At 40.9% G+C, this 16,843-nt stretch overlaps 1 protein-coding gene across 3 annotated transcripts in view; it reads right to left on the reverse strand.

Annotated features, from left to right (window-relative positions):
• LOC102451939 (uncharacterized) overlaps nt 1–16,653 on the reverse strand; it is a 34,374-nt gene extending 17,721 nt beyond the window's left edge. The window contains exons 1-2 of one of the 3 annotated variants that reach the window (XM_006113171.4): nt 16,477–16,653; nt 15,561–15,637 (exon numbers count right to left, since the gene is read on the reverse strand). In XM_006113171.4, coding sequence (XP_006113233.2) covers nt 15,561–15,589 — 29 coding nt within the window. In that variant the 5' untranslated portion in view covers nt 15,590–15,637; nt 16,477–16,653. The other 2 variants (XM_014581829.3, XM_075935195.1) reach the window with 2 other exon arrangements.
• Nucleotides 16,654–16,843: the final 190 nt, after the last annotated feature.

Genomic DNA, 16,843 nt, shown 5'->3' on the forward strand with positions numbered 1-16,843 from the left:
CTGCACTGTGCCTCCTTGGGCTTCAGGACTGAGGATAAAGGGACTCTGTGGCTAATTTACTTGGTAGCAGCATATAAGTTCACTGGCTCTCATGTACTCAAGGGAAAATTGAAAAGCCTTTCCCTTTGCCCAAGGTTGATATTCTGCGCTGGGAAGAAAAACTGACTGATTTGCCCAGATGCCTTTGTGGTCTGATTGGTGAGGACATTGCCTGTAAGCCCAGATCTGTTGTGTGAAACTGGGCTTTATTTTTCACACAATCTAATGTGTCACCCAGTTTGGCAAAGAGTTTTGTAAGGTACAGATGAAAATATGTTCTGTAACTGTGGAACATTTTTATTATACAATTTTCATCTGTAGGACACAGGGAACTTCAAGGACCTGACTTGCAGGCCAGATTAATTTATTCCACTATGCATGAACCTAACAGTTAAAGACATAGGTTCTAACTTTCATTTTTTGTCATTTTGATCAATGGAAGACTTGTCTCAATTCAGAAAACTTGCTAATTATACTGATGCAAACTTCCCTTATCTAAACTCATCTTTAAACTTTGAGCAATAATTTTACAATCTGTAAAATGGATGTAGTAATGTATATATCTATTTCCTTCTAAAAGTGTTACAGAGCCCACTTAAATGCGTGTACAGATATAATATACTATTATTTTATTTAACTTATATTACAGTAGCCCTTAGAGGCTGAGGAGGTTGGGACCACTCAGTGCTTTTTAAAAATGTGGTCAGTTTCAAAATGAGTTACCTTTCAGTTGTGAAACCTGTTCCTGAGTATCCCCTGTGCTCATTTTTGCTGGTTTTAATATTATTTTCCTATTTAAAAAATGTTTTCCCCCATTGCCATGCTGAAGATTCACACAATAGAAGAAACAAACTATCCACAATATGCATTTTAAAACCTCCAAAATAAGTCGTTACTTATAACTATAGTTTTTAAATTGATGATGTCCTAAGTTTTGTAGTGGCACAGCTGAGACTAGATCAAAGGAGATCAGTCTTGCAACACTGTGTTCATTACTTTAATTCATATGGTTTCCAGGGCATCACAACCATATTGGAAACTTTTGAAAGTGCTTGTAAGCTTTGCTGGACTTTAAAAGTTTAAATTACACTGAAGGGCTCCACAGTTTTTCCAATATTCAAACACTGTGCCAGTTGAGATGAGCAGAATAAAAGGCCAGTCTACAATTCAGGTACACCCTAATGTGCTAGATAAAAGATTGAGCACAGAAACTTAAAAAAAAATCCTACTTTTTGTGTGTGAAAATGCTTCCAATGATCACTATTTCAAAACTACTGAACCAATTTCCTTCAAATTTAGTTTGTTCTTTAGATCTAACAAACAGCCAGATAAAAATCCAAAGTAATCTTGAAGGAAATTGATCCAGTATATATTGAACTATGTATGTGCAAAACTTCAGCTCAGGACATATAGGAAAAAATGTACTAATAAATATCTGAATTAACTCTGCTGAAACTTTCCAAAACACTCCCTTTTGATTAAGGACCAAAAACAGAAAAGTTTTCTGTCCACAGTTGGTTTGAGTAAGTTATAAGTAACTTAAATAGGGTGTATAAAGAAAGTTATATTACAGCATTGTTACCATTCTCACTATAATCAAATAGCTTAAAAAAACCTCCCTAGATGTTACCTAGCAGTTCTAATAAATGTGCCTTATATGATGCACTAAAATGTTGAGAAGCATTTGGCTAGTATCACTTATTTGGAAGGGGAAGAGAAAAAAAGACTGACACACTCAAATTCAAATTATACCAAGTATGTGATCACAGAAGTCACAAAAATCTGGTTGTCATAAACTGGGCACAAGAGACAACATCCTTTTCAGGCAGTCACAGGAAAAGGGATCTTTTGTTTTGACTACAGTAAACATTTCGAAGGTAATGACTAGTAAACAATAAATATTTGTAGGAAGTTAAAATGAGATTTGTATAATTTCTTTTCACATTTTAATGTAACCAGCACTCGATTCAGCATTAGAAAAATTGGATTTCATGTGCTACAAATTTTCATTTTGTTTATAAATGCCATTGTATATATCAGCAACAGGAAAGAACAGGCAAAATTATTTATATAATGCAAACAAGGATGTTGTAAAGAGAGGAGACTTGTATGTTAAAGTGTATTGATTAGTGTTCGGTAAGACCAAAATATATTTTAAAATAGTTTGAAAGCTGGAGAGTTTACGGAATTGGACACACAAAAGTTGTTAGATGTGCAATAGTATTTATTTTTGACTAGCTTAATTGCCTAACCTATAGCTATTTTTTTCATACAAGCATTTTATTGCATGCTCACTTTCACGTTTACTAAAAATTTAATCCTACACATCCTACTGCACTGAATTTACCAATTACAGAGATATGTTTGACTATATTTAATCTATATTTTTAATTAATCTAGAGCATATATTAGACTGTTGCATCGCTAAATGGATCAGATGGAAACTGATGACTACAAGGGAAAATGTTATTTACACATTTAACCTAAACTAGTTCAAGCCATTTATATTTTGAAGTTATTTATATAGCTATATATACTTTCACCTTCAATATTAGGGATGTGTATTAATCTATTAAAAACCAGTGCTTGGTAACAGCACATAAACCATGCCTTGAACATAGTCCTATTGCATCTACTATTCCTACAGCATTCCTCCAAAGAGTTTATGTAGTACATGACCTACAACATGATTCCATACTAGAACAGGTACAGAATGGTAAGTTGTGTGTGAGAAAAATGTTTAGATTAAAAATTAAATTATCTTGCAGTCCAATTGTTTAGTAATACGTTTGTCCTTCTAGCTCTGTATATTCTCATAAGGGATTAAAATAAATTTTTAAAAGTAGGGATGTTAAAAAGTGTTTCATATGGTAACCATGTAGCTGTTAAACTGAGCTGTTACATGAGCTGCGGGCTCTGCAGTATAAAGCTTAGCTTTACATTGCAGAGTCCACAGTGAAGTCTCCCAGGAAGTGGGTCCATCAGCCCCTGTAGGCTTCACTGCTGCAGCAATGCCTTCTCCCTGGGAGCAGAGTGGGCAGCCCAGGCCCACCCATCTCCCAGGGAAGAGGCTTCACTGCTCTGCCACAGTGAAGCAGCCTCTGAACTGGATCAACGCCATTAATTGATTGATAAGCATAAGTTTAATGGTTTAACAGTTAGTCAGTTAAACTCTAACAACCCTATTTAAAAGCTTTAACTTTTCAATCTCTATTACAGGGCACATTTTTAAGGGCAGGAGGAAAAGAAAAATACCACTACCAAATAGCCATTGTTTCCATTCTTCTTACCCAGCTTGCAAAACTGCCATAAGTAGTTAGATGTTTTATCCAAGTTTTTTTTAAAATATTTGTTCTGGACCAACAGAATTTTGCAAAATTGTTTACTTTGAAGTTATATTCTTTCTCAAAAACATTCTTTACTGAACCTACTGTTTTGAAGGTGCCAGAATTGGGAAGCTAATCTACAAAACAAGATTAACAAGAAATTAATACTTTTTAGCCTGGTGCAAGTGTGTTACAGTATGGAAAAGTTTTGCAAAACAGGAAAAGAAGCGGTGGGTGCCATTTTAATATAGGTGCTGTAGAAAAGCTAAGTGTTAAATCTAAATTCAGATTTTCTAATTACAAACTGTAAAAACTACATTGATAAAGCAAATTGCAAAGATTTATGGGAATTTAAAATTGAAAAATGTGAAAAGTGTTTATTAGAGGAATGAACAAGTCAATTAGCAGCACTGAATCCTGACCCCAGGATGGTAATAAAAAAGGCAAAATGCTGACGATGAGGCCTTTAGTTCTTAAGCTACTAGGAGACAGAGCTGTTGTATACAACCAGTTCTGAAGCTATACATGTGGCTAGCTTGATGGACACCACGGGGACAGAGTATCTCCCAAATACCAAAAGATGTCGTTCAATGACATGACTGCTACGTGGATTCTTTGTGGCTTTTGGTCAGTACATTAACTGTCAGATCCTTAACATTTCCTATTAAAACCCAATATATTTTAGGACTTTTAAAGCCCATGATTTTCCTAGTTAGGGTTTAAATGAATCTTCCTTCTTGAAGGGAAAAGCCTACTGTTGCACAGGATTCTTCCTGCTTTGTACAGAAAGGGTTAAATACATGGAAACAGGTCTAGTGTATCCTGTTTAAAAAAAATATTATACACTATTTCCTAACTCACCCTCTTATGAATGAAGCAATTCAGCAGAGTAAACAGCAGCATTTTTCAGTGAAAACCATTTACAGTAAAACTCCATTAGTCCGGCATCCAATGCTCCGGGACTCCTGATGGTCCGGCACCATCAGGAACCCGGAAGTGCTGGGGCAGCCGGACAGGCTTCCCCCATTCAGCTGCTGCTGAAACTGACCAGCAGCTGAATCGGGGAAGCCGGGAGCAGAGCAGCTGGGGTGCTGCTGGGTTGGTCTCGTAGCACTGCCTCTCGGGGCTGCGGGACCAACCCGGCAGCACCCCAGCTGCTCTTGGGGACGCCTGGGGCAGAGCAGCTGGAGTGCTGCCGGGTTGGTCCCGCAGCGCCAAAGGACGGAGCTGCGGGACCAACCTGGCAGCACCCCAGCTGCCCTATTGCAGGCATCCCCGATTCATCTGCTGCTGAAACTGACCAGCAGCGGCTGAATCAGGGACGCCTGGGGCAGAGCCGGACTATCGTAAGGGGGGCTATGAGGGGTCTGGGGTGGCATCCCCTCTCACCCCACTCCAGACCCCTCATAGCCCCCCCTTCTGATAGTCCGGCATATCTGATAATCCGGCACCCCCTGGGTCCTAAAGGTACCGGATTATCAGAAGTTTACTGTAACTTCACCTTCATTTTATCATTTGTTTTACAATGTATGACTGACACGTCACAAGAAGTAGAATACATTAGCTAGCTTCAGGAGCTTATCTTCTAAGTTAGAGCTAACATAAGAGTTATTACAACAACTGATGGGGACAAGGAAGAACAATAATTCAAAAATAGGCATGTTACATAAGACTTATCAGCTCCAAAGTTTTACTCTGTATATATGTTATTATTTGGGTGAATAGGCTCAAGAGTATATTGAAGTAGAGGAAGGGTAGTCCTAACAGGAAAAACTTAGTTTTGAGGCAGACATTCATGGAAAGGTTAAAAATCCCAGGACTGTCCAGCTCAGTAAAAACTAAAGGGCAAAATGACAGAGATCAGTAAAAATCAGTGTGCAGAAAATGAAGAGACGTATTATTTTCCTCTCCGCATAACACAAACTACAGTAGAACCTCAAAGATACAAACACCAGAGTTACAGACTAACCAATCAACTGGACAGCATGTGACAACAGAAGCAATTGGGCAGCAGAGACTCCAAAAAACCAGAAAATACTCTGCCGTAGCTATATTACATCTTAATGGTAGGGGAATATCTGGATTCCTGGCCCCACACCTACCCCTCTAGTCAACACACAGGAGAGCAATTGGCAGTAGTGTTGGGGTCTGTGCTGTTTTGGACAAAATCACTGCTCCTCTCTAGCCCCCCCAAGTTTGCATGTTCAGTGTTTGTCCAGAAAAGAAACTTCCTCAGCTACTGCTGGAACCTGGTCCAGAATGTTGGCTGCTGGAGCCCAAACTCCTACTTTCATGCTGTATTCTGAAGGAGCACTTTTAAAGGGCCACAGCCTGTGTTACATACTCACGGATGCCTCAGTTCCCCAGGGTGCCTCACTCATGGTCCATGCAGCCAGGGGCTAGACCCAACTGCCTGTCCCTACTTCCATGAGAGGGGTAGCCCCATAGAGGCAGGTGAAGAAGCTGAAGTCTGCAGGCTTAGATGTAACCCCCTTATCCAATAAGTCTATCCAGACAAGCATCCCATAAATGTTTTGTTTAAAGTTACAAACAATTCCATTCCAAAGGTGTCCGTACGTCTGAGATTCCTCTGTATGAAATAAACAGGTAATAAGTTTAAAAGCTAACCCTCCTCCCCAAATAACTGTGGAGCTTGTTGCCATGGAATATAGTGGATGCCATGGGTTAAAAAAGAATTAGATAAACTCATGGAAGATCAGTGCATCAATGGCTATTAGCCAAGACAACCATAGATATAACCCCATGCATCACTAAAGCTTCTGACTGCCAGAAACTGGGACTGGACGGCAGAGGATGGATTACTAGATAACTACCCTTCTCTATTCATTCCCTCTGAAGCATATGGCACCAGCTACTGTTGGAAGATTGGACATTGGACTAGATGGACCATGTCAAATTTTCTACATTCCCTTCTCTCAAACATATGAAAAACTCTCCACCTTAGTTCTCAAGAGTCCTCCCAAGGCAATTCACCAAAACCAAAGTCTCAATATTTTGAAATTTCTAAAATGTATTAAAATAGGCAAAAGGAAGATAATTTTCAAAGAATCTTTATGTATCGGGAGGGTACAACTCACTCTTTACAGCAAGGAAGCGTAATAAGTGGCCCATGGGTTAGATGTGGTTTGCTGCTGGAGGGCCACCAGATGCTTTATTTAACCGAGCATGTGCACTCGGTATGACCACTCAGCATCCTTTGGCTGTAGTTGCTGGCCAATGGAAGCTGTAGGAAATAGTGGCTTAGCCTGCACTACTTCCCTCTCCCTTTAGCTGGGAACAGCAAACCACAGCCAATTGGAACGGCGAAAGGCTATACCTGTGGGCACTCAGGTACATACATTGTCTGGGTGCCTGCAGGGGTTAACCCTGATAAATCACATCAGGCTCCTGCACCACTTATTGCCCACCTGTTTTACAAGTTACCTTTAAAGAGAAGTGTAAGTGATACATTGGAAAAAGAAACAAACAGAAAAATCTGTAGATGTCAATAGTGAGTTAGGATGAAATAAACCATTACATGGTGCAGAACTGTGAAGGAATTTAATCTGAACTTGTTCTGGAATACAAGAGTCCAGTGAAAGAACAGGGGTTAGAGGAGGAAAAGAAGCTGTGGTTAGAGCTTTCGAAGAGGAAGATTTTAATAGAAGTGTTTGGAAATATGGGGAAGAGTTAAGATGCAAGTTGTGGGAAGCCAGAGAGATGGTAATTACAATAGTGGAGGCATGATTAATATCATTATTAATTATCGGTGTAAGAAGTCAAACATGAGATTAAAATTAGACTGAGTAACAGAAAAATGCTAGTTCTGTTAACAATAATGGAAACAAAGGCTTACATGAAAAAGTTAATTCTTGGAGAAACTGAGGTGGAAGCAGCTGACAATCCAAGAGGCATTATCAGAAAAATGCAGCAATACTTGACTGGAGAAATAATGAAAGATTAGAGGCACAGAAGTATATCTAAAAGTCAAAGTAAAAGCTCAGTCTATGGCAGTGGTTTTCAAACTTATTTTCATGACCCAGGGGAAGGAAATTGTTGGTGCCCGCAACTCAACATAATTTGAATAGAATATGGACTCTGGAATTGGGCTGAGAGTTTTGGAGCCAAAGAGGGCTCCGGCTTTGGGGGTAGGTGAAGACTGGGGCAGAAGGGGCTTACCTTGAGCAGCTCCCAATTAGTGATGCAGTGGGAGTGCTAAGGCAGGCTTCTTGCCTCTCCTGGCACCACAGATCATGCTGCGCCCCAGAAGAAGCTTGCAGTAGGCTCCCAGCCAATTGGAGTATGGAGCTAGTGCTCAGGGGAAGGGCAGTGTACAGAGCCCTGGGTGCCCTTCTCCTGCCTGCCCACCCACCCCAGGCTTGCTGCTGGCCGCTTCTAGGGCACAGCATAGTCTGCAGTACCAGAAGAGGCAGTAGCTTGACTTAGCACCCCACAGGTCACCTGATTCCCCTGCAGCAAGGAGACTCAGTGCCTGACATTCCACAACTCAGCATTGGGTCACGACCCAAAGTTTGAAAACCACTGATTTATGGGACTGATTGGGAATATGAGGGGAAAAAAAGCTATAGAGGAAGATGATAAAGAAATTCAGGATGGAACCACAGGGCCTCAAAGAAATACTGAACAAATCCCAAAGTATTACTTGGAAGATACGAGTAAGACCCTAAAGTGTGAAGGAAATTCAGGAACAAGTATTAAAGAAGGAACCACTATCAAACAGGAGAAAGTCCAAGTACAATTTATTAAAATACAGTCTCTTAGCAAATGTAATTTCCAACGTGTGGAAGGAAGAGCATATATGCTAATTTGTTGCTAGCATTTTTAAAAGGTGTGTGAGGGGAGTACAAGTCAAATCTCACCTTTAAATTTGCATCAAATGGCTACACAGCTTTAAAAGCCTCTCATGGCCCAACTATCTAAATTAAAATTTTCTGGGTTTTAAAGTTTATTGTTCTAACAGGAAAGCCTTTGAGATTATAAATGTGTGCACATCTAAATCAATAAATGACATATTGCACATACAGAGTACTTTTTCAGTCATCTTTATTTCTCTAGTTTCTCAGACTTGTAAACATTCAATATGACTGTATACATAAAGATTTGATGTCTTAAAAATAAAGTTGTTCTGAGTTACGCAAACACTTAAATAAAAGCCTTCAAGCTTTCACCCTCCCCCCCCCCACGGAATCATTTTGTTCCCATCGCCTGCCCCAAATGCACTACCACATCAAAATACACAGAATTTTACCTGCTTTTCTAAAAAGGAAAGTGTGTCACTTTTGATATGAGAACATTAAAACTTCAAGTTCTGACTAATTTTTGCCAGAAAGTAACTTGGGTTTGAAAACAGGGACTTCAAATAACAATAGCACCTGAACTATATTATTGCTATAAGAGTACTCTAGCTAGCTACTTTAGAAAAAATATATGAATAGCATTCTAAAGTCTGGTTTATGTGAAAAATTACCCCTTTCATTCTTTTAAAATTAATATTTGAATATTTAAAGAGTTTCAGAGATCTGCCAAAATAGAGAGAAGCCCTCTTAAAAACAAAGAAAGTTCTCATCACTTTTATTTACATACGTATCCTGGTAACAAGTATTAGAGAAGTAGGCTGACCTGGGGTCAAACGGCTATGTATTTTATAGTGAACCAGTAATTCCTCATACTTGAGTGGAGAAAAGAAAGAAGAAAAGGGAAACTGAGGGAAGAGCTCCTGCTGGGCAACCACATCTGATTGAGGATCAGTGACAGGCTCTAAATTGAAGAACCTAATCTGATATGCATATATTAGGGTGTAATTCTAGAAAGAGATGGATACATAAAAATGAGTTTGCCCTAAGTTAATAAGGTGATCATGAATAAATTATGTTACTGACCTTGAAACATTTTCAGTTAGGCTCGGAGACAGAAGTCTGCCAGCAAGGAAATTATTTAAGCCATATTACAAATGTTATTTGGACAGAAGACTTGCAGACTTGTCCCATTAATACAAGTTAAATTTCATAAGAATGGCTTACTGCTTTGATTTTTAACAGACTAGATATCTTAATATTAAGAGACTAGATATCATTAAATTAGAACCACTAAATATCATCGTCGTGAATTGTAATAAAATGAGGTCAAACCTAAGTGCAAATATCAGAAATATTTGTGGTTGTGTGTTCAATGTAATATTGGTAACACCAGAACAGTAAGTCACATTTTAATAATAAAGGTAGCAGTTGTTTTCATCTATGTGAATAGTCAATTTACGTTATAACATACAAGTACACATCGGTGATCACTGTTATCCAGTGAATGAATTCAGTTTTTGGCTCCTACAGTAGATTCCACCGTGTATAAGTTCTTGAGAAAAATTTACTTGTATCTTCTCAAGAGGAAAGTAAAGTTATATTAGAACAAGTTGCAGATAAAATATTCCTTCATTGTGCTTATTCTGTATATTTCACACTCAATTTAGATAAACATACACTTTGTTCACTTCTTATTTGCAAGTACAAGAATCATTTGCCCACATTTTTCACAGGTGACTGGACAAAAAGAACGTTAGGTGACTAAATTACAGGAGTAAAATGACAGAACTGTTGAATTATACAACTGAATATCTCACTATCAGAAGCAACTTGAAAGAATAAAGCCTTTTTGTCTTTGGCTTGGCAGTTCCTGCAAGTATTATTAAGCAATAACGCATAGGACAATTGATAGCTCAATGGAATGTCCAAGACTCAATGGAATGTCCAAGTGATATAGCAGTTACAACAGACTGATGCTCACTAATCTATGTGAAATGAATTGGTAGTCTCAAGTTACTTCCTAGAGAACTCAAGACTATAACAACGTTTTGGGTAGAGACACCACAAACTGAATGACAAAGGAGACTCAGCTACCCTTTCACAGATCCCACCAAAATAAAATTAGAGTACAGCAGAAGTAAACTAAGGGGAGCCTGCACTTCCTCTGCTCTATCTGTTCTATGAATAGAACATTCCAGTTTTCAATAGTTTGTCTCTAATGGACATTAGATTTATTAAAAGTAAACTAGGGGGTGGTGCCCCCTGCTAGTTATGCTTGCCAACCCTCCTATCTGTGGGGGTAGGCAGGCCCAGCTCTCCCCCCTAACGACCAGGGAGGGCCGGCAGCTGCAGCAGCTCTCCCCTCCCCCCAGTCCGCAGCCAGCCCTGGCTACTCACCCACCCGGCTGCTGAGGCCACTCCACGCTGGCTCTCTACCCCTGGCCTTGGCCAGGCCCCACCATCTCTTCCCTCTCCCCCCGCCCCCCGCCACCAGGGAGGGTTGGGCTGCAGCTGTACCAGCCTGGGCCCCTTCTTCCTTCCCCCCACCCAAATCCTGTTGCACCAGCCCAGGCCCTTTCTCCCTCCCCCAGCTGCGCCAGCCCTCGTTCTCCTCCCCCGCTAGCGCAGTCTCTTCCCCCCCACCGCACCTCTCTGCAGCCTAACCTTAACTGTCCCATCTCCTGGCTGAGGCCACATCAAGCCCGGTTCTCCTCCCAATTGCCTGGGGGGCGATGGCCAGGGAGCCTCTCTGAGGCCTTGCACGCCCCATGCTCTCCTCCCGGCAGTCAAGCACAGGGGAGGAAGGAGGCATGGAGTGGCAGCCAGCACTGAGGAAAGGGCAAGGAGGGGCAGCGAGACACCAGAGACATGATGATGTCACATCAGTGACATGATGGAGTCAGGAAAAGTTTTTTTATAATTATAATAAGAAAAGCAACACATTTCTTTACTATAGTGTTGAAGTACATCAGTATTCCAGATTCAGTAAAGACGCTGGCATTTGTCCATTAGGAAAGATTTTTGACTAACAGTGGCAAAAACAGACATATAGCTTTAAAATGTTATACTAGGGAGAAAAATAACTTGAAAGATGACTATCTGAAGCTAAACTTAACAATTCGGAGGCTTCCAAAATTTGCATTCCTTTGAGAACCTGCATGGTAAGTGTTCAGAGTTTAGTACTTACCTTAAAAATCAAAAACAAAAAGAATTCCAAACCAGATGCTACATACATGTTAAATAACGAAATAGTACAGTATTAAAAACAAAGAGAGATTTAAATACTGCAAATTGCTTAAGTTCAGCTCCAGAATAGTATAGGTGAGCAGCTCAGGATCTGGGCCTATATGCTTTACAGAAATGTATACGCTGAACTTCTGAAATCTGGCGCACACTGATCCGGCAACGTCTGTGATCCAGCAGGATAATGGATATTGCCAGCAGGATAATGGATATTGTCGGACCAAAGAGATTGAGCAGGGGTGGCCAGAGGTAGCAGGTCCAGTGGCTGGTAACCCCTGCCAGGTCAGCACAGCAGGGACTGTATCCCCATGGCCAGGGCAGCAGGGAGTGTATCCCAGTGGCCAGATCTGGCACCCAGAGGGAGGGTACTGCACCAGGGAGGTCCAACCTGTACAATTCTAACAGATCTCATAATTTTGTCCCTTTTATCTTGTATTTTTAAAGTGCGATACTGCTCTGAGAGGAGACTTCAAAAGGCTTTGTGGAGTAACACTGTCTCACTAAATTCCAGGGCAGATTCGCTCAGTTTATCTATAAAACAATATTTTGTTTCTGACTGCTAGCCCTGTGAATAACTTAAAATCCAAATTTTGTGCTTTCCCTCTCATGCAGCCTTACAAATAAGTGTTCAGTAGATCAAATTAGGTTCTCAGTGACACCTGCACAGCCCCAATAGTCTTAAAAATAAAAGGCTGACATATATTGTCCCACTGCCTTTAAGTTGGAATTAAACAAACAATTAAGTTTACGGTACACGTGAACGAGCAGAATTCAGTTTACTCTCAATTCACTGTATTAGTTCTGAAGTAAAAGCAACATAAATAATCCTGAACAGATTATTGTAGCCATTTCTACAATTATTTTACTGAGCAGAACAGAACTTTAATAGAAATTATATTCACTGTTTTTAAATTTGGATTTTGCTACATAAATAAGTAGCATTTTTATTAGCTTCGGGAGGTAGCCAAGTTAGTCTGTACAGAATAAACCAAAAAACAACAAATAGTCTGGTAGCACTTTAAAGACTAACAAAACATGTAGTAGATGCTATCATGAGCTCAACCCACGAAAACTCATGATACCATATACATATTTTGTTATTCTTTAAAGTGCTACCAGACTATTTGTTGTTTTTTAAGTTTAGCATTTTCATTGTTAGTGTCCCTGCAGCTCAGTAAAACAGCACATTCACATTTAACATAAGGGGATTTTAACATTTATATCTGGAATTGTCTTAAAAAAATAAGTCAAAACTCATTCGTACCAAGTTTTAAATAAATAAGAGATCCTTATTGAGATCCTTGGCAAAATACTTCTAAACAAACACCAATAAGAGAAGAATTTTAGTCCCCAATTATATAGTAAAAACATAGTTACCTAACTTTGTGACTGAATGTTTAATATATCACTGAATTACAAAACCTGATAAACTTTTTATTTTTAAAAATATCTAATTAAGCAATACTGTTTTATTTGTTGGACTCAGATACTGATGGACTAATAATGATGGTCTGCACGTTTTAGCCATTCAGGTTAAATGTAATTTCAGAAAAATCTAATAATATGGCCTTGTTTAAAATGACAAAGCTGTGCCACCAAAGCACTTAGTGAAGACACTACCTACACCAAGTACTCCATCACCTCCCTGAGAGGTGGTAGCTATGTCGACGGAAGAATGATCCGCAGATATCCACATCTGTGGATGCAGATACCTGCTTTATATCCATGGGTATCTAAAAATTTGCAGGGTTCTAGATACAAAAATTTGTATTAGCATCCACAAAAGTGAGTCACAGATACCCGCAGCCACAGATACCCATGGATATAAAGCGGATATCAACAGATTTGCCTTTTAAGGGGCTAACTGGATCCACACCATGTGGTTTGTATTATTTTAAATTATAGGAGTATAAAATGATACAACGTGTGTGTGTAAGAGAGAGAGAGAGAGAGAGAAAACAAGCCTTAAGTTTCACTGTTTCCTCTATATGTAGTCTCTCCTGTTCGCGTAGGACGCTCTCACAACAACAAAGAATGGGACAACAAAACACTGACACGTAATTATGGATGATCAGTAGCATCTAAAACTACCTTTAGTTCATTTTAAACTACAATTCAAATTGATAATATTGTTTTGAGTTGCATAGTTCCTAATTTTCTTGAACTTCGCCTGTTTCAAATTTCCTGAGTAAAGAAATGGAATGCTGAATGGTTCAGAGCAATTTGTCCAGAACATTTTCAACAATTTAGATAACATATTTCATTTTCACATAAGCAATTTCTCACCAGAAAAAATACCCCAAAAAATCATAGGAATTTTAATAGTGCACAAGAGAAATATAAATCATTAACATATCATGTAGACTTTGTAAAACTGTAGACATTTTAAGACAATAAAAATCAGTTCCTTTTTCACCTATGCTGAAGGTGAAACTTGCAATGTCACTAAAACCTAAACATACCCGGGAACTGCTATCCTCACACTTTATATTATTGATTCCATCAAAAAAACATATACCGCAAATTTTGATCTTGACAGGTCAAAAGCCTTTTGGACCACCTTTCAGATGTTTTTAATTTTAAGTAAACATAGATGGATAGATAGATATACACACACTCTCTCAAAGGCTGTTTTGGTAGAAATATATTTAAATGTTTACATAAGAAAATAAGGTAAAAATAAGGCCGTTAACTTGTAACGTCTTTATCAACAAAAAACATGAAATTGAAAGAATGTTTAAAACCACAACTGCATCCTTTGGAAAGGTACACAATACATTGAGGAATTAGATCAACTTTTTAAATTAATCTCTCCTACATGACAGTTTATTTCTCGATTTGGGAACACACATAGAGGCTAGTTTCTAATTATACAGGCTGGAAGTAAAAGCTAGGATAGCATCCATATGCCTGTAGCCTATTTGTTTAGGCCAGAGCTGCTTTACTTCCTTCAAATTCCGGGGATAAAGGGATAATTAATTACTGAACATGTTCTCAGTCCTGTAGTATTAATGACCCTAAGACATGAAGAAAGAGAGCAAGACATTCCTTTTTTTCCCCCGTTTCGTGTTTGAGGAACGCAAGGCCTTTTAAATAAAAATAAGTAAAACTTTTAATCTAACTTAAAACTTTTGATATAATATGAATGGAAAAGGAAGAACAAGTTTAAAACTATCAAATATTTTATAAATAAAAAGCTGCTGAACTGTAATTCCGATCACAGCCTGCTATGACCAAACACCTAAAATTCTTTAAAGTCTTTTTTTTAATTCTTTATTAATTTTTCTTGACCTGGATTGGTTTTATAATACTAGATTATAAAACCTTTTTAGCAGGCAATGGAAATCAGAAATCCTATGTACTGTTTTGGACTTTGTCAGTCATTCAAGGGCTTTGTTAAAGCTACACGAAGAAAATACCCACCTTTCTAAAACACACAGATCTCCTGATGAAAGGCATAAAAGCCTCAGGGACTACTCCACAGTACTAACCCTTAAGTTCATGTGCAACCAAGTCTGTTGGTGAACTGTCTATAGCACAAAAGGCTACATCTGTTATAAAATAAAATGGAGATCATAGCCACTGTCATTTTTAATATGAAGCACAGCCAATGGCCCTTCTTTACTCTCAGGTCACTAGGATGCAGATAGAATGCTGCATGCTGGGACTTACAGAGACAAAACCAGTAAACATTCTGATAGTTCATTTGAAGAGTACAAGGGGTGTGTGGGAGGGCTTTTGGTGCACAAGAGATATTCTCGCAGATGCACATGCACACAAGCAACTGCCCCCCCCTCCCCTTCCTCTCCTGCTCTTGGTGGCAAACATTTGAAAAGTTGAAAGGATGGACTATTGTCCGTCCCCTCTCCCCCAGTTGTGAGAACACAACTGGGGGGAAGGAGGCTAAGGAATAGGATCTATGTGTAGTTGATGAAGGAGAAACGTTCACAACAGGCTGGGATATTATACTCACCTGGGGGATGGAGGGCTGTCCCCTCCCTGTCTTGGAGCAGATACCTACCTTACCTGGCTGTTGGTGGCAGAGAGGAGATCCTGTAGCATAAGAGTGCATAGGGCAGTCCCTGCAGGCAGGGCTGGGCCCACTCCTGCCTCTCTCAGTGTGAGGGATACTTACCCATCGGGGATAGTATTCTTCTTTACCATGCTGAAAGCGGGAGCAGGCAGAGCAGGAGGCAACGGTGAAAGTGGGCACTGCAGCAAAGGAGAGAGAACCGCGCAGTTAACACGGTGCCAATCTCTTTCTCCATTAAGATGGGCCATCACACAGGGCTGACCCTATCCGCAAGCGCAGCAAGCAGCCACTTCGGCTCCATATTTGATGCCACCAAGTTCTGCAGCTTGCAGGCTGGCCCATTTTCCTCTGCTGCAGTAGGACAGGAGGGAAGATAGCAGGTTATTCACCACCCCCCATTTTCCCAGACACCTGGACCAGAGAGAAGAGACAACAGATTTCTTCTCAATTCGACTCTAGCAGCAGGGCTGAAGGGGTCAGAAAGATCTTACTGGAAGATCTTTCCTCCTCCTGTAGCAGTACCTACCCTCCCCTTGCGTTCTCAGCGCCTCCTTTCTGCTCCCAGTGAGAGAAGGGGAGATCAGCCCCGCAGCCAGGGAAGAGTCACCTGCCTAGCGCTACCTAGCTGGGCCCGATCCTGCCAGGTGCAGAGCACCCTCAGCTCCCGCTGACCTAGCCGCCCCACAGAGTCCGTGGCCGCCGATTGAAAGAAGATGCTTTTGGCTGGCGCAAGTCCCCAACCCCAAGGAGGGCGCTCGCCATCCTCTCGGCCCGCGGCCCCGGGCAGCCCCACCCCCGCGGCCGGCTCCCAGAGAAGGGAGGGGCAGAGGCGAACGGCGCCCAGATTCCAGGGGCTGCCGGGTGCCGGCGAGGCAGCAGGATCAGGGCCGAGGCGCGGAGACAGGCCGGGCCTGCGGTCTGGTCTCCTTAGTGAGAGGCGGAGCTGGGAGCGGCTAAAGAGGGCGCGGCCGAGTCCCAGCGAGGCAGGGTGGGGGCTGGGGCTGCAGGTGGCCCGTACCCTGAACGGATTTTGCTTGAAGAGAAAAGCTGTAGTAGCGAGACAGACGACACAGAACCTTCCCGAACGGATCCACACTGCGCAGACTCCGCAACTGGCCCACTTGTTTCACACTGCGCAGGCTCGCCCGTTGCTGATCGGGTCAGGGATATCTGAATGCGCATGCTCAACATCTCAAGCGGCCAGATTTGTCGGTAAGCTCAGTGAACTAGAGGGCTAGTGAGGCACGGAGTTATCAGTGCGCTTGCTCAGAAAATAACTGACGCAGCGGGCAAGTGCTAGTGCGCATGCTTACAACCAGGATTGTCGGGTGGGTGAAATGTACTAATGCGTATGCTCACTATCGGCCGGCCTAACTAACGTCGAT

This window comes from Pelodiscus sinensis, chromosome 8 (assembly GCF_049634645.1).
Source record: "Pelodiscus sinensis isolate JC-2024 chromosome 8, ASM4963464v1, whole genome shotgun sequence".
NCBI lineage: Eukaryota > Metazoa > Chordata > Testudines > Trionychidae > Pelodiscus > Pelodiscus sinensis.